The sequence below is a fragment of the Phasianus colchicus genome, chromosome 1 (genome assembly GCF_987193195.1).
Source record: "Phasianus colchicus chromosome 1, bPhaCol1.hap1.1, whole genome shotgun sequence".
NCBI lineage: Eukaryota > Metazoa > Chordata > Aves > Galliformes > Phasianidae > Phasianus > Phasianus colchicus.
Window position 1 is genome coordinate 174630237 of NC_143436.1, and position 24768 is coordinate 174655004.

At 38.6% G+C, this 24768-nt stretch overlaps 1 protein-coding gene across 5 annotated transcripts in view; it reads right to left on the reverse strand.

Annotated features, from left to right (window-relative positions):
* The window catches only part of NBEA (neurobeachin), a 472765-nt gene extending 452164 nt beyond the window's left edge, over positions 1-20601 (reverse strand). For 2 of the 5 annotated variants that reach the window (XM_090133132.1, XM_090133143.1), the window contains exon 1: positions 19839-20601. In XM_090133132.1, coding sequence (XP_089989258.1) covers positions 19839-20108 — 270 coding nt within the window. In that variant the 5' untranslated portion in view covers positions 20109-20601. The remainder of the gene's footprint in view (positions 1-19838) is intronic. The other 3 variants (XM_090133133.1, XM_090133125.1, XM_090133137.1) reach the window with 2 other exon arrangements.
* Positions 20602-24768: the final 4167 nt, after the last annotated feature.

The following is a 24768-nucleotide window of genomic DNA, read 5'->3' on the forward strand; positions in this document are numbered from 1 at the left end:
TCTGTCCATAAACACACCAAAAGTTCTGAAAACTGCATTGTTTTTCTATAACAGAGCAAAGATTCAAATGGGTGATTAGCATGGGTAAACATAATCTTCAACTCTTCTCTTTTAGATTCCCAATTAGATTAATTAAATATCAATGATTAAATACAATTAATATTAAGGAGCCTGCAGCAAATGACAGTGTAAACTTCACAGTTTTCCCAATCAAACACAGCTAGAATATTTAGAGCAGCCAGATGCAAAATTTTTCATAGATCAATTAACCATTTAGCATTTTGTAGGGAACCAATTTCACAATGGAAATATGCATATTAGTTATTTTAAAATGTCTTTTCTAACTGAAGTGAAACTCATTACATTTAACTAAAGGAAAATTATATGGTCAAGTTTTGTGTGTCCTGACACAGTATGAATTGGGAAAAAGGCTCTTCCTACATATTATTTCTGCTTAGCAATTGAGTGAGAATTGAAGGTTGGTAATTAATGCACCTAAATAGAAATTCTATAAAAATCACTGAGAAGGGAAAATTCAGAGTGTGTCTAGTTTAGTCTTGTAATTCATCAGCTCAGATGTGTGCTTCTGAGGCAAAACTTCCAGACTTCCCAATTTTGAACTCATTTGCTTCAGTGTACATCACGACTTGACCCTGGAGTGCTCATTTCGCTTCAGATTTTTGTATTTATTTTGGATGACTGAAATGAAAGATAGACTACAGCAGTACACACAGAGATCAACTCAAGGAAAAGACAAATCCTAAGAAATAAAGTGAATTTCAGATGCTATCAAACATTTTGCCTGGTCTGAATAATTTCATCCAAAAAGCACATTATGTGGCAATTGGGTTCTCTGCACCACCTGCTTTGCTCTGCAGAACCCCTGGTACTAGCACTGATTGCTAATGTGAGAACTTTTCTTACTCAGAGATTATAAGAAAAACAAGACTACATTCCAAAGACATAATCAAGGTCTGCAAACAGCTAGGTATAAAGATTTGTAGAACTCTGACAGATCCAAATGCTCCTGCAATTGAGCTATTGCTAGCCAGCTTCATTAACCAAGGGACTAAAAAGCTGACTTAGTTGAAGTCTGTCATCTCAGTAAAACATCTCGGATCATGGTATGCTAGAATTTCTATAAAAGATAAAGTTCCAAAATTTGGGACACATATACTAACAGCAATCCCAAATACAAGAGTCTAGCATACAAACAAGTTGCCCGGTAAGGTTATGGATGCCCCCTCCCTGCAAACGTTCAAGGGCAGGCTGGATGGGGCTGTGAGCAACCTGCTCTAGAGGGAGGTGTCCTCGCCTATAGCAGGGGTTGGACCTAGATGATCTTAAAGATCCTTCCAACCCAAACCATTCTATGAATCTGTAATTCTTCTGAGCCCAATTTCACAGTTCCTCCAAGCGTGTTCTTATGATCACAACCCCCAGGGAGAATGTTATCTTGTATCCTGCCTCTGTTGTGATTACACACAGTTCTATAGACAGAGAGAAGCTCCTGGTTACAATCTCTATGTTCTGTAAGGAGAATTTTCCAGCTAAGACATGGCTACTATAGCTTGAACTGAATCTACTTTGGCAGTTTTGCAAAAAGTCTTGACAAAAAAAAATACAACTTTGAGATCTTCTAGACAAATAGGGCTGAATCTTTAAAAACAGCCCACAAATCAGCTGAATCTAAAGAGACAGTTATTCACGACCCTTGCTCAGAATGAGTTTAATTCCTTTTAATTCTTACTGGAGCAAAAGCCAGCATAACAGTAACTTGCTACTATTGCAAGGAGTACTTCCAACAGAGATGTCTTTTAAAAAAAGTAGAACAAACAGATTGCAAAGGGTAAATCAGATATTCACAGTGCACTGATCCTCAAGCCCAGATTCCATGAAGGTACAAGCTATAATTAAATAACTTTCTATTCCTACATGAAAGAGAGTGCGTAGAGAGAACAAAAAAAGCACATCAAGAAAGAGTTGATGCTAGCTAGCCATTTTCCACACAACAGACCTCAATACAGCTCACGGCCCAACGAGCATCCTAATTTGTTGATCATCCATGAGGAAGATGAATCTGGTTCACTTAATGGAATCTATACAGCCCTTACAAGACTAAAAGCAGGTTTAGCAAAGGTACCTAGCACACAGTTCATCTCACAAAGGATATGAGGTTCAGCTAATAGATCCCCCTCTCCATTCTCTAAGAGGTCTTGAAAGAACACAAGGGATTTGCAGAGCCCAGTTAACAAGCTTAACTGACTGAAATAACACTGGAACCTAAGCTTCCCCACACAGTCACAAACAGGGTCACAGGGACTTTGTCTCATTCTTTTCCCCACTCTCTCCAGACTACTTGAACGTTAGTCATCAAGGAATCAAGAAATATACCAGACAACAGACTAAGGCTCTTGAGTGGATTGCCTGGGGTACTTTGGGCCCTCAGTAAAAAACTGATCCCAGATTAAACAGATCTTCAAGAAGGACATGAAGGACAGACTATAGGCCCTATTTATATCAACTAAGTAAACAAAGAATCCATTTCTCATTTGCCAGTGTTCATCAGTTCCATACAGAAAACTTCTGGTAAGGAGTCTAGTATTTATATACTCCTAACAACACTTGATCCATTTTACAACAAACTCAAATTCCTCCTTATGGAAGCAAAGAAACACAGCCATGCTTCCATTCAGCCATATTTCTTTAAGTCTGGCCATGAACTTAGTTTAAGATGCATCTGAGAGTCTTTAGGAAGAGGAGAAGAAATCACAACTTGGCAGACTTGAAAGAAGTTTGGGTCTAGGTGGCTTAATAGAAGTATGTAAAAAGGAAGTGAGAAGGGAATGCCACCAGAGTTGGTAAAACAGAAATTGGAAAGTCATGATTCCACACACTCAAATCAGTGTTATCCTGAAGACAACTTCTACAACACATGGCCAACTATATCAGGCAGAGACATTCTGTCTGTGTTTTGGGAAAAATGAAGGTGTACTACAGAAAAGAAAAAAAACTACAACGTGAAAAAGATTTATAGGTTAGCCAGTTTTCTTTCCTCACAAGTTGCAGAAAGCAAGATTCTAGGAAAAAAGTAGTAATTTTAGCTTCCAGTTTCACACTTATAAAACTTTTTTTTTTTTTTAATTATTATTTTGTCTTTAAACAAGATTTCTTGATGTCTTACTAAAAAGAACTGAAGTTTTAGAGCTCGTCTCTAATACTCACAAGTATTTCTCTGTAAGTAGATCCTCTTTCACCAATAGCTAAACTGAACTTCCAAACACCCTTCTATTTTTCTGTTTGAAGTCTGACATGAAGTCACAAATTTTCACTGTTAAGGACAACCTTACATACACTCCATTTCAACATGTCCCTCTACACCAATTATTAGAGCATCATCATCAGTCAATTACTTCATGAACTACTGTCAAATGTCAAACAACTCTAATGAAAGAATTGCACAGAACTTCAGGAATCGCTGTCTTCTACATAGTTATCAAATTTAAAAAGCTAGTCAAAAATACCTTTTATCACAATAAAGACAAAAGGGCACTTTCCTCCTTCACCAACCACAAATCAAGGGTCCAAGTAGAAATCAACAGGCTTATGAACTGAACTCCTAGGCTTCCAAATATGTCAAGAATATCATATCAAACTGGTATCTTTGCTTAAACAAAATCATGTATGTAATCAAACCCTTGCATAACGCAGGCATGCTTTATTATCATAAACTTTTTTTTAGCTCAGATAGAACAGAGAACTACATTACATGATTTTTAAACAGATGTAAGCCACGAAACTGTAACATCACTGAATGTTGAAGGGATTGTCTCCAATCTCCCATCTTTTCCTTCCCTTAAAACATTTATTGCAAAGAATACTTCATAGATCTATTTTAGATTTATAATTATATATTTTAATCTGTTAATAATTGTCAGAGTTCCACAAGTTGTTTAGCACCATACTTGAATACCAAAATCCAATTTGAAATTCAACTGGAAAATCTGAGTGCAAAATACATGTTAACAGTACAGCTTATCTGTATGTATTGATTCTTTGGGTAAGGAAATTCTTAAAAGGGTTTAAACAGCATATTTTACATTGATGACCAAGAAATTCATAAGGAATTTTTCAGAATTATTTAACTCCACTTTTCAAAATGACTCTTTACTCAATCTATCCTCCTGAATACAATTTAACTGCTGAAAAGCTCAGTTACCTTCAAAAGTGGTACTTGGACAATTTCCACTACTGTTCGAACTTAAACACTTCCTCTTTCATCACTTAACAGAAGATAATAGCCTAAGATACAAGATTTCATGAATCTGAGGAAAAAAAAGAAGGCAAAAAACCAACTAACAAAGAAACAACAACAACAAAAAACTTTCTGAGATACAGAAAAGGCAACTAAAACTTCTGGAAAATTTATATATTTTACTTTTGCTTTAAAAATAAAGAATTTGTATTGGCTTATATAGTATTGCATTATGACAAACATATACTTGATTTGCATAAATTTCAAGGCAAATAATTTTCTCTTAATGTATTAAATATTACACATACACTATTAAAAAGGCAAACTGAAAATGCTCCTTCAAGCTGAACATACAATAGCAATCAAACAAAAAAAGCCCCATAAGGGGCTTTCCCATTGGAACTTCTCATACTCTTAGAAGTCCTGTGTTTGTTTGTTTTTCCCTTTCAGCAGCACAACGGCGTCCAGTGAAAAGTACATTTTTTATATTCATAAATCATAACAACCTATGAAGGGAGGTAAAAATATTATCTATCATGACAAGGCACAAATGAATTAACTTTTTACTTGTATTGATGCTTCCTAAAATCCAGCATCCTGTCACAAGAGAAAATGATTTCAGTAATCTAATCCTAATTCTAACCCTTCATAGATTTCTGTATCACAAACCAATCTGGAAATAAAACTTTCACAGACCATACCCGAAGCTGTGACTTACTGACACCCCGTTAGCATCCCACTGTGAAAATAACCAGCTTTAATTTTCAGTTAAAAGAAGACAATTTAAACCAATTGGTGTTCTAAGAAGTTTAGAAAGAACGACTTCCAGTCAAGTTAGAATGTTTCATTTTGATTAAGTTTCTAATTATTTCTATTATAAAAAAAAAAAACCACACATTTTTTTTCCTCAGAGGAAATGTGGAAAACAAAGACAAAACACACAACTCTGAGACTGACTGTCTACTTCTCTCTAATAGAATTAATGTAAGCACATCAAAGACCCTTATGGAAAAAATCAGTTTGCTAAAATACTCCAGTTGAAAAAAATAATTCACATTTAAAATATTGTGAACACTATTTGAAAATGCATTAATCGTAAGGAATGTAGCTAGAAAATATATGCGCATTTTTCTTTTCAAATGCATCAAAAATATCAATTAGCCCCAAATTCAGTAAGAATAGGCAAAGCTCTGATGTTCATGAAAATTTAAAGATGGGAAAATGCAATCTATTTACTCAAGATAAAAGACTATCGCAACCCCTCATTCATTCAAAAAGTAACAATATTCACTTTGAAGAATAACTTAAAATAAGAATTTTTAAAATATATGTATTTAAGAATATAAAAGAATTATTTCAGTTATGGGCAAACTGTAAACTAATGGAAAGTCATAAAGTAAAACTATGGAAACTGAAGGAGAGATATATGTAAATCTAATTGAATGGGCCTGCAAAAGGAGAGAGGCAAAAGAGGAAAATCTGAAAGGTTGCATTAGATACTTTAGCTTCCTTTGCTAGTAATACTTAACTAATGCATTCTATAAATGCACTCACTCAAATGCATCTTCAACATTTGTTTCAACACGACAATTTTTCCCTACTTTACTTACAAAGACATAACCCACTGTTGGGCATCATTTGAGACAAGAACTGAAGATCCAAAGGAGACTTTAGATATGTTACCATATTTAATTAGTAAAGATGGTAAAGTACTGAACAAGTCAATCTTTAAGTACATCAGTTCAGATTTCCGTTCTGAAAGCAAAACCCAACCAACAGAATAATGAAATTGTTGTTTGGCCAGTTAACGTCTATTTAGTCAGGCACTGATTATTGTTACAGACACATCTCCTTATACTCCACAGTATCTGTGACTTACAGCAGACATACAGCTTTTTTGATTAATTCTTTACTGAGTTGGCTCTGTAGAGTTCCTACATCTCAAAGGAGAAACTTTATTCACTTCATTCAACTTCATAACAAGCTAAGAGTCACTTCCTGTTGAGGACTGTAATAAGCCCAGTAAAGCTACATTTTTTTAAAAGCAGTAACCTTTAGTATTCTTGAAAGGAAAACTACAGGAATATTTGTACTTTTGAACAGGCAAACAAAATGCATGCTATCTGGAAACCATCAGATTTCTAGTTCTGCGCAGAACCCGCATACCTTCCATCTCCCAGAGCCTACACTTGCATGCATGCTTTCTCAGTTTTGACTACCACTAATACAAAACCTTTCATTCTAAATTGTTCTGTGAGTCACCACTTAACATTCTGTAACCAATCCAAGACTTATTTTTTTCCCCAGGTTTTAACCAATCTCTATAGTTCATCTTTAATACTACAGAATCCTGTGATTCAAAGCTGGATAACATCATCTACATTAACAATTGTGCACAAGTGCCTTGAATTGCTTATATCTACAATTATAATTTACTGATGCTCACTAGACATTCCATTTTCTTTCATTTTCTCCATGGATTTTTAAGTATGAAAAAGCAATCCTACTAAACAACGCGTGTGCAGATGAACTGCAGTTTGCAATTAAATCTGCCAGACATCTGTAAAAGCCTTAACCAGCCCCGTGCAAGGAAAAGAAGGGTTCCATAATTTAAAATGCACAAAAAATGAAATAAAGTTGATCTCACCTATAGAAAGGAAAATAAAATAGTAAAGTATAAGCACCAAATACAGATAAGGAGAACCAAATGTTTCCAGGAGGAACATACATGCTTTGGTTTCTGTCAGTCAACCCATAACCATGAGACAGTTGTAAGAAACAAGATCAAACGTTAAAAATAAAAACAGAAGAAAAGAAAACCCACAACAACTGTACCATGACACTGTGATGCCCACGGAAAAAAAAAAAAACAAAACTACGTAGATGTGTTCTGAACATATTCAGAACCAACATAAACTTATAAAATTTCTCTACATTTGTTACTTGCCATTCAACCCCCATAACAAATAAATTACAGCTTTCTCCTACACAAGTGAGTTTTAAATAGCAGTACTTGTCTCATAAACTTGAAAAAGAAAACATTTAATTACTTCTTTAATGTACTCTTAATTACAGTATTCCAAGCCAGGGTAAAACATGTCAACCACTATAAACTCTCCAGGAGAAGCACATTTACAGTGTTCCTTCTGTTCAGCCAATGACTCAAAAGCACAGTGTAGCTACGAGATACAAATCCTACAAGACGCAAGCTTTGAGCCTCTTGTGAGAAAACTGGGCAAGCATTTTCAGTGGATAGAGCACACAGACTCTTGCTTACACATCTAGGCATTATTTCCTACTAAGTAGCATGCCGTGTCATGCCGTATCTATATAGCACAAAACTAAAGCATTCCCATTGATGTGGCACTGAAGTAGAACGTGGAATTAGTGACGTAAGAAGTTTAATTCAAGTTCTTTACTAGTAATGTTTTCCTCCAAGAAGACTCTGAATAGCTTCATGTCTATGAAGAGAGATGTCAGGAATCTTCATGAGAGAGCAAGCCAATTACACTCTGTCAAATAAGACTTTCCAGAGGAGGCAGAGGAACTGCTGAAGAGCCACACATCACAGACAGTTCTTAAAAAAAAAAAAAAAAAAGGCACAGTCCACTGGTGTATCACAAATGACAGTGTGTCTAGGAAAGTCAGTATGCATAACTAAACCTTGTTCATCACTTGAAAGGATCAATCAGATTTTTTTCTAATTGTACGTCACCACTGCAAATGTCAACCCAATCAAGACAGCCCACAGATTTCAAAAGCCACAAAACAGCTGAGTTTTTGAAAAACAGAGAAATGACAAGTACCATACATCAATCAATCAGTGTTAAACCGCAGTTCTGTTTACAGCTACACATTAAAATATTTAACTCGCATTTTCTGTACCTCCTTAAGAAATGCATTTCAAAATGCTTCCATAACGTAAAGAAAACCAGCACAACTGAGACCAAAACATCAACACCTCCAAAACCTGAGCCTTACCCTAGACTGTCCCCACAAAGCTCTAAAAAATAGGTTTTTTTTCTATGACAGCTGAAAACAGATTAAGAATCTGGAAAGTACTTACCATATTGCAGTACCAACATGTATTAACAATTACTGCTAAATGCTGCTTCCATCAATAACTCTCTTGGCTATATAAATTTTTAATAATGCCTCAGTATCCCTTCATTATGGTGTTTTAAAGATTTCATTTTACTACACAAAGGGCAGACTATTCGATGGATTTCGATTCTCTAAATAAATAGAAATGCCAAGATGATTTTCCTCAGATGTGCTGTTAAACAACATTTATCACCTTCCCATTGCCCAAGAAATCTTCAGGATATCTTAAAAGAATTTTAACACATTAGCTGCGCCACCAACTGCAGCATCTACAGCATCCTGCTTGTGCTATGAGTATACAGTCTCCTCAACAGATTTTATTCTAGGAAACACTACATAAGAAAGGAAACTTAGAAGCAAGGCTTTTTGAAAACCTCTGAAACAAAAATATACATAGGCAGTTCAGATACACTGAAGCACAAGGGAAGCTTTTAATGTCACACACCCATGAAAGTCCTAACACCTCTACAGGAGAGGAGTGCAGGGAGAAACACAACACTCCGAGACAGTAATTTAGAAGGACATAACTGTTGATGGTTATTTGTCAGCAGGCTGGCAGCAGGTTGCTTGATCAACTTCCTTACTGAGGATGCCTTAAGATCTACTGTAACCTCACGAGGAGCACGTTAAGAGAGAGGCATTTCCGATAATTTAAACAAGGTGCTCTGCAGATTCCTCTGATCTCCAGAAAGGATTTAGATAATATCAACACTTCAAGCTCCTTACGGCTTTTTCTGCACATCTGTATAATATCAGTTTTTTTAATATGCATTCAGGATTGATCTGACCTACAAGAAAGTATCCTATATGCACGGGTCTCTTTTGAAGGCATAATAATTTTTGGCTAAGACACAAGTCAGTTGACCTAAAGTTAGTCAAACAGTCAGAGAATGTCATAATTGGGGCAGTAACAGAGCTCCATTACAATTATCACAGCCATGCTAACACCAGATGACAGTCTGGGACCACATTACAAACAATGCAAGGACTTAATCTTGACTATGAAAGCTTTTCAAAGATACTTTCTTTTTACACTCAAACTCTTTATGTGCTCAAAGTTTGGTTTTAACAGAATGAGTTCTTATTTAAAAGACCCATCACTGCTCATTTGAAGCTCAGTGTTCTGGTATTAACAGATGGTGGTAATTCTTTCATATATCACAAAAATAATTTCTTAAAATGCATAATTTGTCATTTTAAGATCCCTGTATTTTTCAGCAGACATTTCTTCACCGAGAGGAGATAATTGGTTGTATTCACAGGTTTCCACTCATACTTTAAATGTAAAGCTACCTTTCAGCAATACCATTTATTAATCACTGAGCTACACCTAGGTAATTAACTTACATCTTTTGTGCTGATAATTTTAAGAACAGATTCAACTGGAGAAATATGAGCTTTGACAGTCTAAAAAATATCAGTGTACATGATTCAGCCCCATTCTCTTGGAACTTCTGCTTCCCCCTCTTCCATCCTTTCTTTTGACTGTTGCTTAGAGTTGCACCAAAGGCTCTTAACACATTTTACATGTATTTGCATTGCTCTAAGCTGCTCGGATACTGAAAAACGTGATAGCTCTCTGTGTAAACTACTTTTGAGTGAAAAGAAGGATTAGACTTGAAAACTAATTTTCAACTGAACCAGGACATGCAAAGCAAGTCCATCCAAATCTATGCATAAGTAGAAATTAATCTCTTTTTGTAAAAAACAGATGTTTTTACTATAATTAATTTTTTTTTTGTAATTGAACATTTAAAATTAGTAGTGCAGGAAACCATCACAGCTGTGATAACTGGGAATATCCTGCTTTGGGGTTTTATAAAATAACCGTAGCTACAAACTGAAGCCATTCTTGGTGAAGAAGAGTTCACTTTAAAGACTGTATCAACTGTATTCAGCGAGCTCTATCTTTAAAGTGTCAACTGTCAACAACCAACTCCCTCTCAGTGACTATACCTAAACACTGTTCCAGCCATAACACGTTATTATTGTACATTACAAGTTATTTTGAACAAAAACGTTATTTTTCTACAAAACATAAATGATTAAAATATTAGAGCTACATAATGACTGTGTAGCATAATACCAATTCTAAGTTATATATATTTATATGCATATAAACTGTTATCCAGTGTTTCATCTATAAACATTACACTGTCTACACAGTCACCGATTCTTTCCTAACAAACTCAGTGTACAACTTTAACAGTTTTGGCTCTGCACTGAATATTTTTTCCTACTGATATCAAGCACATGCAACTTTGAAGACTACACTAGTAGCTTTTCTAGACTAGTTTTCAAATAAGTAACATTATTTGAAAAAGTATTATTTATAACATATGATAAGAGCCACAAACTTTCCTTAACTACTACTAAGCCATTAATACATTTATACATTTCCAGCAGAATATCAGATCTACCTACATTTTATATTTCTGAAATCCAGGAAATAAAGCATACCTACAACCATAACTGTGATCTGGCAGAACTGACAGAAACAGGCTTGTGTGTTCCATCCAAGGCTAGCTATTATCAAGCAGGCACAACAGATGAAAAAGTAAACACTCGCTGCTGCAGCTCGCAGAGGTCTGTTTTCTTTCCTGGCTGCATGTGGTGCAAATTGTCCTTTGCTGGGTTAGGCACAGCAATATTGACTGGATTATTTGTAAGCAGATGTTGCAGCTCATACTGTGAAAAGAGGAAAGGGGTTGCTAATAATTAAAAGTCTTTTCAGACTCCACCTCTCACCTTTTGGGAAAGAGAGCACTATTAATCTGCCCAGGGAGAATAAAGACCTGAATGTGCAAATGATTAAGGGAGTGACAAGAAAACACTGAAAAGAGCTTCAACTGTTCACGAACTTGAAAAAGTATACAGAGGTCTTATCAACTATTTTGGTGCAATAGGACAGAGGGAAGGGAGGGAATAGAAGCCGTGAAGCCAAACTCTTCTCAGTGGCCCCCAGAGTCAGGAGCAACAACAGGTACAGAAAATTCCACTTTCACCTAAATAAAAACAACTTGGAATCCTTCATCTTTAGAAATATTCAAATCCCAGCCATACAAGGCCCTGCTTCCCTTGGAGACCTCTAGAAGTCCTTTTCATCCCCAACTATCCTACAGTTCTATGGATGATTCTGCTAGGCTATGAAAGTGCCCAGACAACTAAGTTGCACGGATGCAGCAAAGACAAGGCTTTTGGAACTGCAGAGTTCCAAACGTGGGGCAGAGGCTCTACAAATCTCTTTAAGACAAAAGAATTAGAAGAATGAAGTGGCTTCTGGCTTGGAAGACCTTACTGAGTCAAGTGCAGTCTTGCAAGAACATTTTGATAAGTTTTAGTTATTTGGCATTTGAATATTGGGAGTCAAATAGTCGCACTACACTACAGCTTGCCATTCACCAGAACCAGCCATGTAATGCACTGGAGTAACAGAAGGGAAAGGTGGAGTGCCAACATTTCTGATAAGTTTGTCAGCAAGCTTCTTGATCATGGAGAAGCACGCTCAGGCCAACAATCCCACTAAGTATATGTAAAAATTTAGTAGACAATGACGACTTTTGTGGGAGCTCTCAATACTAAAAGAAAACAAATGCATTCCCCAGACCACTGGAAAGCTCATTCTCCCTGCAGAACCCCTCAGGCATAATCATACAAACCTTGATTTTCAAGGGATTTGTTGTTTGGTTGACTTTTAATGTTCGTAGTGCTTCATCCTTTCTCAATCTTTAGGTATATTTATTAACATTATAGAGATACTACACAATTGGAGTTGACAGAACTCACATTATGATATGTATGTCCTACTGGAAGGGACAGACTAGGCTTTCTCAATCTGCAAGCTAGAAAACATACATTCAGCTTTAAGCCAGAAAACTCTCCTGATTATGAAGTCAATCTTTTATTTTTTTTTAATGGAAGGTTTTTTTTAAACTCTTGAAGTGACACAGAAAGATTTTGAGTTCACAATTAGTCCAAAAAAATAGTTTTTGATGCAGTTAGCTACACAAAACTTAAGAGCAAACTCTGGTCAGAGATGAGCAATCTTTGTTTTATATAATTTTATATTAGTCTGTTTCAATAGGTTTGTAAAGGCACCTTTGTATTTCCAAGTATATAGTTGTATTTATAAATATTCAAAACATGTTCATCTCACAAAAAAAAAAAAAGAAAAAATTGTTGAAGTGGCTCTTAAATAATCAATTCTAAGTAGGCAATCAAAATTCAATAAAAGTTAGAAAACCTTACATCATCGAGTAGCTGTCACAGAATACTGAAATGGCCAGAAAAAGTGAGATCACGTAAAACAGATTACAATGCCATACAATATTCCATAACTACTGGAGTTAGTTTAGCTGGCTCTGGTTGGGAGACTGATTATTTCTATCTTTCTCTACACTCCCTGAGCACTACAGAAGTCATCGGGTACCATAGAAACATGATTAAATGCAGTCAAACAAGTAACAATCTCACTGGTAAGTACATAACTTGCTCTGTCTCACATTCAGCTAATTAAAAAAAACATCTAATATCTAGTCTGCATAGTTAAGAAAGGCAGCCAACTGCACACAGAAGAACAGCTAAAGAAATCAAGCATTTTTAAGTTATTGAACAACAAAGGCAGTATCCACGTTCACGCAAGCCTTCTGTGAATCTCTGTGCTGGAACAATTTCATTGCCACAACCCAATTTTAAAATTAGAGCAGGATAAGCATTTTACAGAGTTGCATTAATAAAAACGAATTGATATCTCTGGTACTAATCTCAATAAGACCAAAACTAGTTAGACTTACTTGCATACTGAAAACTATTATTAACCACATGCTTCAAAAGCAGAACAATCTCTAAGCCAAATAAATTACCAGAATGAAATTCTAGCAGAGTAAAGTCAGAAGTTGTGATGTTTCTCTATTGGAAACAATGCAGTTTTTCCCTTCAATGTCATCAACAATCTTCTTAATTCTGAAGCAAAGAAACTTAGTTCAAATACTTAAAATTCATCATCATCTTATAGTTGAAACATATTTCTATCATTAATGTGTTACTCTCCATAGGAATAGATATTTTTAATTGTTCTTTACCATCATACTGAATTTCAAATATTGAAATCTGTCATTCACAGTGCACCCCAGCCAAAGCTTGACGAGACAGAAGTAGTAGGCAGACCATCACATTCAAGATGCTTGTTTCAAAAGGTCTCCCATCTTCAAATGTAAAAGCAACTTCTAAATTTAATCCAGTTTTAAAGACAAACTAAGGGATTTATCTAAAAAACGTCAACCACACTGATCCTTAGGTCACTAGCCACATACAAGAAGTCAACTAACAGGCAGCTGCAACAATCTTGTGTATAAAGTGCTACAACAAAACATGAAGCAAGGGAAGTTGATTTGAGTCGGTAGACTTACCAAGATAGACTAAATTACAAAGCAAAAAAAAGTGAAGTACCAAGTAATGAACAGATTAGATTAAAAGATTGAACAAAAATAGCTCAGATAGCTTATTGAGTTAACGCAGCTGTTAAAAGCCACAGTATTTATCAGGATACAGTCATCCCTGTTTTGGTACTAGCCCAATCACAGACTTCATTCCACTCTGACTGAAATAAGTATATCATGTTGAGCAGGAATAAACCCGTCAGTAGAAATTCAGGGATGGCTATGTAGCTTCTTCTAGTTGCTCTTGTTTGTTTGTTTTTGTTTTTAGAATGTATAGTTACCCACAGTACTTCTTATATTTGATAAGCATGAGTGAAGGCACTGGAAAAGCACTAGAACGAAAGAAAAACCTGCACTACAGCCTCCAAAACACCAGCCTCATGAATGTAATGAGCTATACCCTGTTTTCTACCTTTTGAGTAGTGGTCAATAAGGCATGGTGGGGGCAGCTGAGATAGAATGCCAACAGGAAAGATTAGTGTATAACCAAGTACAATGCTCAATATCTAGTCTCGTAAAATACATGGCTTAAATGGAGAATGAGGTCACAGTTCTGTAAAAATAGCTTCTCAACAGAGCAAGGTGCTAACCCTCAGCCTGATGCAAAGGGATAAAACAAAGCAAGGGCTGGAGTCAGATTATATGATCCTTGCGGGTCCCTTCCAACTCAGAATATTCTAAGATTCTATGATCCTGGGGTCTCGGTGGGAGAAAAGGAAAAAGAATGGAGGTGTTTTATTGATACCAGTCTCAGAACTTTATTCCTTCATTGTGACAAATATAATAAAAAAGCCTTAGATGTTCATTTCCCTTATAGTCTGTGAACTGAATCTTGTAAAGACAAGTGAAATATAGACCTAAGAAGAAAATAGCTATCCATAATTAAGTGGTAACTAACATTCAGTGATATGCTTGCTATGGCAGTTTTTAAGTTACTGCCTATAAAAATATATCAATTCATCACATCAGAAGCACAGCAACCTTGCTGAGATACAACTAGAGCTTCATGATTGATACAAAAATTGTAAAAAGTTTCCCACCGGTAAATATCTAAAATCAAAAAGGTACCCAATAATGATGACAGCTGCAGTATGCTTACATAGTTGCCCACAGAATACTATTAAAACCTCTAGCATTGACTATAGCCCTTTATAAACCTGATAGCTTCTACAGTCACCTCAAGTCAGCTTAGAATGAAGACAGCAATGGCAGGAAAGGGACCAATAGGGCAGATAACAACTCGGACAAGAATTGACACCTCAATTCTAGTATTACCTAAACCTAAGAACACAAATGCAATTTAAGGGAAAGCAAACAAACAACACAAAAAAGCCTTGAAAATTCCCCCATACTTTTTTAAAATAATACTGTAAACTAGTGGACAGCTGTAATAAGAAAATCAGAAGGCTTCTGCAAAGAAAATGGAATAAGATCCTTAAGCCTGCAAAGCTAGTTCTACAGGACAAACAGAGGCCACATGATTGAGGCTAAAGCTCACTCTTTCTCAGAGCACAAAAGCAATTCTCTCCACACAATAGCAGAACTCTACCACAGGAAGTAGCAGCAACCAAGACTTTAAGTAGATTCAAAGAACTCAGATATCAAAACTCTGCTTTAGCTCAAGACACCCCCCAAACAATGTTTAAAAAAAAAAAAAAAGAAAAAGGAAAGAAAAAAAGGAAAGAAAAAGAAAGAAAAAAGATCTTACATCTCACACTTTTTCTCATGACCACTACTACAGAAAGGCTTTAGGGCCAGAGCCATTTTTCACATGATCCAAATTGTTCTGAAGCTGCAAATGCCATTCTTGCAAGCATGAAGTGTGATAAAGCTCTAAAAAATGGTTTACCTCTCCTGATAGGTGACTAATGCTGAAGCAGGATGGAACAGCCAAGAAAACGAGAAGAGCTAGGCAGAAGCGTGGGCTGAAGTCAACAAGAACAGCAAGAGACTTTTTGAACTATGTCTGGTGTTTGACCTACTTTCTTATAAGCACTCTGCAGCCTGACAAAATATATATATATAAAAAAACAAAGTTGTCCAGATTGCATAAAGAGAACATTGGTCAGTTACATCTGCATCAATTTGAAAACTGTTCAAACCTACGTTATCTCATCTGTTCAAGGTGCACAAGCAAAATGAACAGCGTGTCAGCACCAGTCTCAACTTCCAGCATCTAAAAGGCAGTGCAACTGACATAGTCATACTGGAAGAAAGCTGGACATACAAGAGATACTTAAAAATATACAATGAAGGAAAAACATTCCCAAGACCATTAAAATACCGAAGAAGTAGAGAATTAAGGAAGTAAGTCAATAAAAATAATGAAAGGAAGAGCCATTGGAAATGCATTATAGACCAATTAATTAAAAACACGTGTGAAAATCTTAACCAGGAAAAAAGTGGAAAAAAGACACCTGAAGTAGAAGAACACAGGTGGGCAGACTGACTGATTTGTTCCACCTCTAGCACCACATTTGCTGGAGTACACAGCACAAAACTCCATTTTAAACACATACCGTAAGTACAAAAGAGTATCAAGAAGCCAAGCAAATATGGAGAATAACAATGGGTACATCCATCATAGTAATAACAACCTCCTTGACAGTTTCCTAAGAAAACTAATAGAGCTGTCCAAAGGGGAAAGGCTTCCTCATCAATAGCTGCATGAGCTGGTGTCAAAATACCCCCCAAAGAGAAAGCAACAAGAACAATTAAAGGATTACACAGTTCACAAGGAAAGCATTTTTCAGTTCTGTACTCTATAGTACACAAAGATCAACACATCTCAGAGAGACCGTACTGAACCTGGGAATTCACAGAAATCCATAAAACAAAGAATATCAAAAAATCTGGTAACAGAGAAATGCACGAGGCACAATAGCTTCCCACCTACTTTCAGCAATGTAGCAAGACAATATACTAGAAAATCATGGCAGAGAAGTCTTCAGTTCATAGACTCTTATCATCTTCTGTCCTTCATGCGATTAATATTAGTAGATTGTCTAAGGAGTTCAAGGTAACTCCTGACTGACCTCCTAGTTAACTCTTAAGCAATTTAAGGAGTTAACTTCAATTAGTTCATGGGTTGAATCCTCCCTCCATTATGTCTTCTACTGTGTCAGTAAACCACAAGGAACAAGCAATACTAGCAACTGTACTGAGTGATGTTCCATTAAATAAACTCACCAGTATAATTTAACACCAAGTACAAAGCTGTTTCAGAGGAACAGAAGCATCACTTTGAAAATAGAAAGAATGAGAGTAGCAACTAATCCTGTCAAGAGTGTAGGTACTCACAAGAACGCAACACTGTCCAGGTAGAAAGTCATCTGTTCAAATGTGGCAAAGTTGAAACTCCAACAACATATTGTGCATGGAAAAAGATTTTTCAACACTGGATAAGAGCACCTTATCACCTCACAGACATAATAAATTACTGTGGCTGTCAACATCAGAACGTAAAGTGAAATAACTCCAAAATGCAATAACAGATCACTGTGTGGGATCATCAGATCAGACAGTAACAACTGCCGAAGAGAAACCTCAGGAAGAACATTTAACAGGAAAGTGACTCCCCCAGGCAAGGGGAAGCCAAACCATAGTTTAGACTCAGACAAAACAGCGTAGAAGGAACAGACTTTCTCAAGTCTTACATAGAAAACAGCAGAAATCTCAGATAAACTAAAATATCTCAAACTAACTTCTGATTCTAGCTGTTAGTAACAGAATCCTAATACTCTAATGTAGAATTAAAAAACTAAAAAGCTATTACTAAATGGCTTATAGATGCCCAACAGTGTAGCCATATTTATTTTAGGGACTACACAAACTGATATTGAGATCCACTCTCAACATTGTCCACTCATGATGAAATTTGCATCAAAAGTCATTCAGTCATTCAGAAATAGCATAGTAAAGGACAAGAAAAAAAAAAAAACAAAACACATTTTAAAGTTGCTATTAAAATCCTTAATATGTAGTCACGGAACATTTAGAAGTTTAGGGACGGGCCATCAACTTTACCTTGTATCAGCCATGTTTACAATGTTTGTTTTACACATGAGTAAATTTTCAGACATACAAGCATAAATTTGAAACATTTGCTGCACTGAGAAGAAAAAGATTAGCAGACAACGTAACCTCTCTCTTTCTTCTGTAGGAATACTGACTGTTGTATATTAGAGTCCATCTGTTAAGTAATGACTGATCCAGAATGCATCGCTACTGCAGCAGACTCCCAAGCAGTTTCACATTTGTATACTTCTTCTGACGCTGACAGAACTGTGAAACACTCGTTTATTTTTAAATGTAAGCGTAGATTTTGGCATTAGCAACTAAATAAGTAGGTAGATCTTATAGCCAAGCACTGTAACTCGCACTGTACTTTGCCCAAATGAATATCATAATGCATTCTAAGCCCTGCTAAAACATAAGCCAATGTTAGTCTAGCTGTTGACGTACTAACAGTCAGAATTAAAGAAAGCTTAAATATGTCTAAGTAGAATGTAAGAATAAAGGTTGTTGGGGAAAAATTAAAGATCAGTATCTGTCATGATGTACACAAAGGTACTTAATGAAATAAGTTAATGTCATTTCCTTATTTTGGTGCTACTTTTAAAAGGAATGGGTAAAACCCAATAAAGTTATGATGACTTGTACCACAGTTATACAAAAATATGTATTTAAAATCGTATTTCAGTTAAGTGTCAAACTGCTTGTAGAGACGAATGAGAAATATGAGATTACCATTTTGACAAATTCACAAAACTACCAAGAGTTTTAACCCTGTGCATTCATTCAAGCCATAAATATTAAAATGATCTGACCAAATCATGTCTTTCTCTGCATGCTGCAGCTTTTCCATTCAATCTGTGCTAGGTCAAATGCAAATAGCTATCAAACAAATGGAGGAATACATCCTTTTAAAGTATTGGAAACAAAAGATATTCTTTACATGACTTTCTACAGAATGAGTATGGGTTAGAAGCATTCAACTCATTTGAAACAAAGGCAGTTCCAATTAATTGCCATTCAGTTCTGAGCAGTCATTTTTCTATCCTATCTTATACGCAAAAGCAGAGGATATTTCATTGACTGAACTGCTTCAAAAGCTTTGCTGCAGCAAATCTTGCATTCAGCAGCAGCACCAAATTGCATATAATTGAAAGTGATTCATTTTTAGATCCACTCGTTTGGCTTCTGTAGGTTCTCAGCCTTTGGTGTAGGTAGCGCAAAAACATTAAGTCATACAGTCCTGCAGTAACTCTTTCACTCCATGAAGTGAGCAGATGACTACGGAGCTACATTTTACCAACGTTCTCGTTTCCAGCTGTCTATCAACGTACAATAACATTCTGCACCACACAGACATTACACAAATTTAGCAGCAACGCTTAATTTGCAGGTAGGTAATTAAGTGTTTGGGAAAGCGTGACAGATTATTAAGACACGAGCAACCCAATACAACACCGCAACACAACTAACTCTTTATTACACACATAAAAGCATGCAAGACCCACGCGAAAATCTCCCTCCTCCTCTTCCTCTGCACAAAACGCTCGCCTAGCTCTGAGCTCACAGGGTTAAACCCTTCACATGTGTCAGCCACTAAGAAAAGACAGCAGCTCGGGCTGCTTGCTTAACCTTTTTCAATTAGAAACAGACACTACGTTCACACCACTCTTCTTCCAAGGAGGAAGTCACCGGGTTACACGGCAGCACCCAGAACCTGAAGTTGCCAATGACTCGATCGCCTTATTTTTATCCGTTAGGAAGGGCACGCTCTCCCGCGGGAGAGGAGGCGGTGGGAAGGGGACAGGGGCCCTGCCTGCGGCGCGGGGTCCTGCCGGGAGTCGTGCAGCGCCGGGGGTCTCCGAGCAAGGAGAGGAGTCGGGCAGGAAGGGCGCCCTGCCCGGGGCTGGAGAAGGGCCGTGCGCGCACGGGGGCCGCGAGCGCGGAGGCGTCTCGGGCTGCGCGGGGCAGGCGGCAGGACGGCCGGCGCCCGGGGCCGGCAGCGGGGCGGGGAGGCGGCCGCTTACCAGGTTCAGCACCGTCTCCACGATGTCCCGGTTGCTGACCTCGCCGACCTGGATGAGTCCGATGAGGACGGCGAATTTCATCCGGATGTTGCGGATCGGCACCGACGGGTTAATCATCCCCGCGGGGAGCACCACGGAGCCGGCGCCCGACGCCCTCAGCTCCCCCATCGCCGCGACGCTGCCTCCGCCGCCGCCTCCGCCGCCGGCCCCGACGGAGATGAGTCCCGCGGGCTGCGGCTCCGGCCCCGCCGCCGGCTTCTCGCTCGCCATTTACCCCCCGCCGCTACCGGCACCTGCCGCCTCCCCGCCCGGCCGGGCCGAGCCGAGCATCCACCGCAGCCGCAGCCGGCGGGGCCGCAGGGAGCCGGCCCGAGGCGCGGGCACCGTCCCAGGAGCCGCTCCCCCGCTCCGCTATAATGAGGGATTATTATGGGCGCCGATGCCCCGTTATAGCCGCAGCCTGCCGGCCGGGGCCGCCTCTCCGCCGCGGGCCGGGAAGAGCGGGAGCCGCCGAGCGCGGCCCGGCGGAGGCGAGCGGCGCGCAGAGCCGGCGGAGGCGGGAGCGATCGCTGCCGCCGCTGTTGTTGTGGAGCCGAACCGCCGCCGCTCACTCCGCCATGTTGCCGCCCCCTGCCTGCGGTAGCCGCTAGAGCGCCTGCGCCGAGCCCGCTGAGGGGAGTGGCCGGGCCGGGCCCCCCCAGCCGGCCGGGGACAGGTGAGCAGGTGCGCGGAGCCGCGCCGAGGAGCGGGCCGGCAGCCGGGCGCCGACGCCCTGAAGGGATTACGCACCGCCGCCCGAAACGGCAGGGAGACGCCCTCTCGCCCGCCTCCACGCGGGGCCGCCCCCGGCCCAGGACTCGGAGCCGACCCCGCCGCTCCGGGGCGCCCCCTGGCGGGAGGGACGGCCGCAGGGCTGTGGCGGTGGGCGGCCGTCCCGGGGTTCTGGGGCACCCGGCGTGCTGGGGAGGTGCCTCGCTGGGCACCTCGAGTGTTTTCCAGCCTCAGTAGCGGCTGCCGTGCCTTTCTCTCGGCAATCCCAAGCTGCTGTGTGGTAAGAGCGTATGAGTGCAAAGCTTCTGTTATTTCTCGTGTTATTTCTTCTTGTTCTTGCTCATATTTCTTACTTCTGGTTCTCGGTTGTGCTGTTACACGTGGAGATCTCCAATCAATAGCGGTTTTATCGAGTCCCTTAGTTTCAGTGATGCCAACGAGCATTTTTTTCAATCCTTTGTGGTATTACATCAGAGAAAGAGAAGCACTTTTGATATCTTTTGAAAAGGCTTAAATTATTCAAATAGTGGCTTGAATCAAACTGTATATATTTGCTCTACATGTGCTGGAGATGATCCATCCCTATTCACAAACACATTCTGTTTTGGCTTTGTAGCAACTGTAATCACAAAGTTAAATTTTACAACAAATCTTGATCCCAGGTCACAGAATATCTTTCATTCTGTCTCTAACCAGAGTTGGGGAATTTGGCAGGAGTGTCAGTTCTCCTGTGGACAACAAACTGCACAAACACAGTGAATCAGCAGGACTTGATTGGTGCACCCTCAAGGATTACAACAGCTGCTGTAAGCTCCACCAGGAGAATCACTGAATCATAGAATGGCTTAGGTTGGAAGCAACCTTAAAGATCCAACTCCCCTGCTGCAAGCAGGGTTGCCAGCCACCAGCTCAGGCTGCCCAGCGCCCCATCCACCCTGGCCTTGAACACCTCCAGGAATGGGGCATCTACAACATCTCTAGGCAAAGAAGACCTCAGCTCTGTGCTGCTGGAGGCATTAGCTCTACATACTTGTAAATGCAGTATGTTACATCCATATTTTTGCAAGCTCTGTAGGTGTTTGACAGTGCACATAGACCAGGTGCACAGACATGACTAAAATAGTGGTCACCTGGGAGTTTTGGAAACAATATGATTTCAGAAAGATGGAGAGAAAACCCAGAAGATTTGTTGTGGGAGATAAAGCACCAAGTTTTCTTGAAATTCTTTTGCAATTGGCTGCCATCCCCTAGCAACCAACCTTTGTGAAGGTATGCTCTAATTTCTCACATACTCCTGGAGGAGCCAAGGGTTTCGTTCCCACCAGCCCCATAACAGAACTAGTGAAGTTGAATACATATGGAATTAATTGCCTAAATACCAACTCAGTCATCTTAGTTTAAACAGCAGAAGAGGGATATTTCCATGAGGTTACCAGACAGACTTTAGACTGTAGTGTGTAAGCTCTTTGCATCATTATCCAAAAAATCCTAAGTGAAAATCTGCACCTTGGAATTGTCAGTGAAAGACTCCATTGCTTGTTTTACCTTGCCCAACTTCCCATAAAAACAAACCCATCCAAAAGGCCTGCAAGCAAAATTGATATGCAAATGTTCCTGATAATCTTCATCTTGAGCCAAGAAAGGAACATTTCATGTTCTTAATGTTCCTATCTGCCAATGAGGTATAGACTCTTTGAGTCTAGAGGTCCCAAGTTAGTGTAAACTTAGGCTATTTAAGTATGCATGCAAATATTTTGAAAAATTTCAGAACATCATCATTTAGAATCCAAAAATCATAGAATGGCCTGGGTTGAAAAGGACCACAATGATCATCCAGTTTCAACCACCCTGCTATGTGCAGGGTCGCCAACCACCAGACCAGGCTGCCCAGAGCCACATCCAGCCTGGCCTTGAATGCCTCCAGGGATGGGGCATCCAAAGCTTCCTTGGGCAACCACCCTCTGTGTGAAAAACTGCCTCTTAACATCTAACCTAAACCTCCCCTGTCTCAGTTTAAAACCATTCCCCCTTGTCCTATCACTATCCACCCTCATAAAAATTTGAACCCCCTCCTGTTTATATGCTCTCTTCAAGTACTGTAGGGCCACAATGAGGTCAAGCCACAATGAGTACATGTTTTTTATTAAAAATAAATAAATAAATAAATAAATAAATAAATAAATAAATAAATAGAACTTCAACCTAGAACTCTGTGACATTCAGTAAAATTTGTAATGCTTTTGACAGCAAACACCCAACAGTTCTCCCATTTGTTTTTCCCATATCTAGGTCTGTTTTGCAGGGTATATTTCCACAAATAGTATGTTCAGTTGCAAGCTTCTTGTTGGCTGATACACTGACCAATTTTCTTGATGTAACTGATCAAGCTGCTGGTAAGTGGGTATACAATTAAGTTATAACTCCTTTTCTACTGATAGGTATATAAATGTGAATCATTGTATACTTACCAGCTTGTACAAATTGGGAATAAATTTGTTACTCTCAGATCAACTGTTGAATTTGCTTAAGTTTTTTTTCAGTGTCCTTTTCCTTGTCTTTGTGATGGAATAGATGGGCCAATAGCACAACCAAAAATAGCTTCCTTTCTCTAGGAAACTGGGATAATAAAATATGGCTTGATATCTATTTTATCCATTCTATACCTCATGCTATTCCTGGAAGATTCCATGATTTACACATGTTCCTTAATGGTAGGGTAATTCATCATTACAACTTTTCTATATACAGCTATCACTGCATTCCTCCGCAGTGGATTTCTGATAGAGTTGCAATCATGAGTTTGTTTAGAAGTTGTATTCACAAAATCCTTCATTATATAATTTCCACTTCAGTACTTGGACTAAAATAGAACTGACTGACTCTTGTTTCCTCTGCGAAAATCACGTAATATACCATGTGTAGTACCAGAAAGAAACGTGTGCTAAAGGAAGCTGAATTTCCAACATTATGTTTAGTAGAAGGGAATTCTTTTAGTTCTTAAACTTCTATTTGTTTTTGCAATTTTTAATTTTATTTTTTACAAAATCATGTTGTCTTTATTTTTCTAAGCTAGAACACCATTTAGAAGTAGCTGTCTTCTCTAATCAACAGTGTTTGTTTATGATAAGCAAAATTTCATTGAGGTGAGCCCTTCATCAGCTCTTGTGAACATTATTGTAGCACATTGTAGCATTCTGAAAGTACAACAAATCTGTAACAGTAATCTTAGCCCTGTAGTAGCTTTGTTGTTTATTTTCAGTGTATTCTCCAGGCTGAATAACACCAGGTCTCACAGACATTTCCTTCTATTCTAACACCTCATCAGACTGAAAAGATAAGAGTACATACACTAGAAAGGCTACAGAAAATTATTATTTCCTTTAAATATGGTTTTTGTCTCCTTCCTTTGATATTGACATATTCCATACAAAGACAATGTCTATTTGTCAGTGACAGTTTCACTCCTGAGGTGGCTGGTAGGGTCCCAGCCCAGCGAGGTGTTCTGCTTTAGCAAATCCCAATATTTGCATAATTATAACATTTTCATTTCAGCTTGCAAGATCAGGCATTGGAAACAGGTCCAGAGAGGTGTGGCAGGAGGCAGCATGTGTGGAAGGATTGCTCACAAAGGCAAAACTGATGCAAACATATGATCTCATCCCTTTTTGTATCTTTCACAACACTTGAAATGAGAGAAGACAATGCCTTTCGTCCCAGAGCATACTGTTGCACCACCTGTAATAGATGATGGAAGAGTTATTTTATGATATTCTTAAAATTTTCTTAGCATATACTCCCTTAGTGCTAGAGGTAGACTAGAGTATAATTTCAGGAAACAAAGAAGAACACATGTATCTGTTTCCTATTTTTGCAACAAACAAACATATGAGAAAATAAACTAACAAATGAGTGCTTAAAGCATTACCTCCATTTTCATTTGAATTTTTAATAATTTGTAGCAATAGATGCTCCTTTAACTGGGGGGGATAAGAAGCTCATTCAACTGAAAAAGCTTGGAGAAATGAGCTTTAGAAGGCTGACTCTTGGGTACAAGCAACATAACTACCTGTTTTGTACAGTAATATATTTGATTTACACTAAATCTTAAACAAAATGTAGATATTTAGGCAATGTAGATCAGGACAAAGCCAGATTTGGA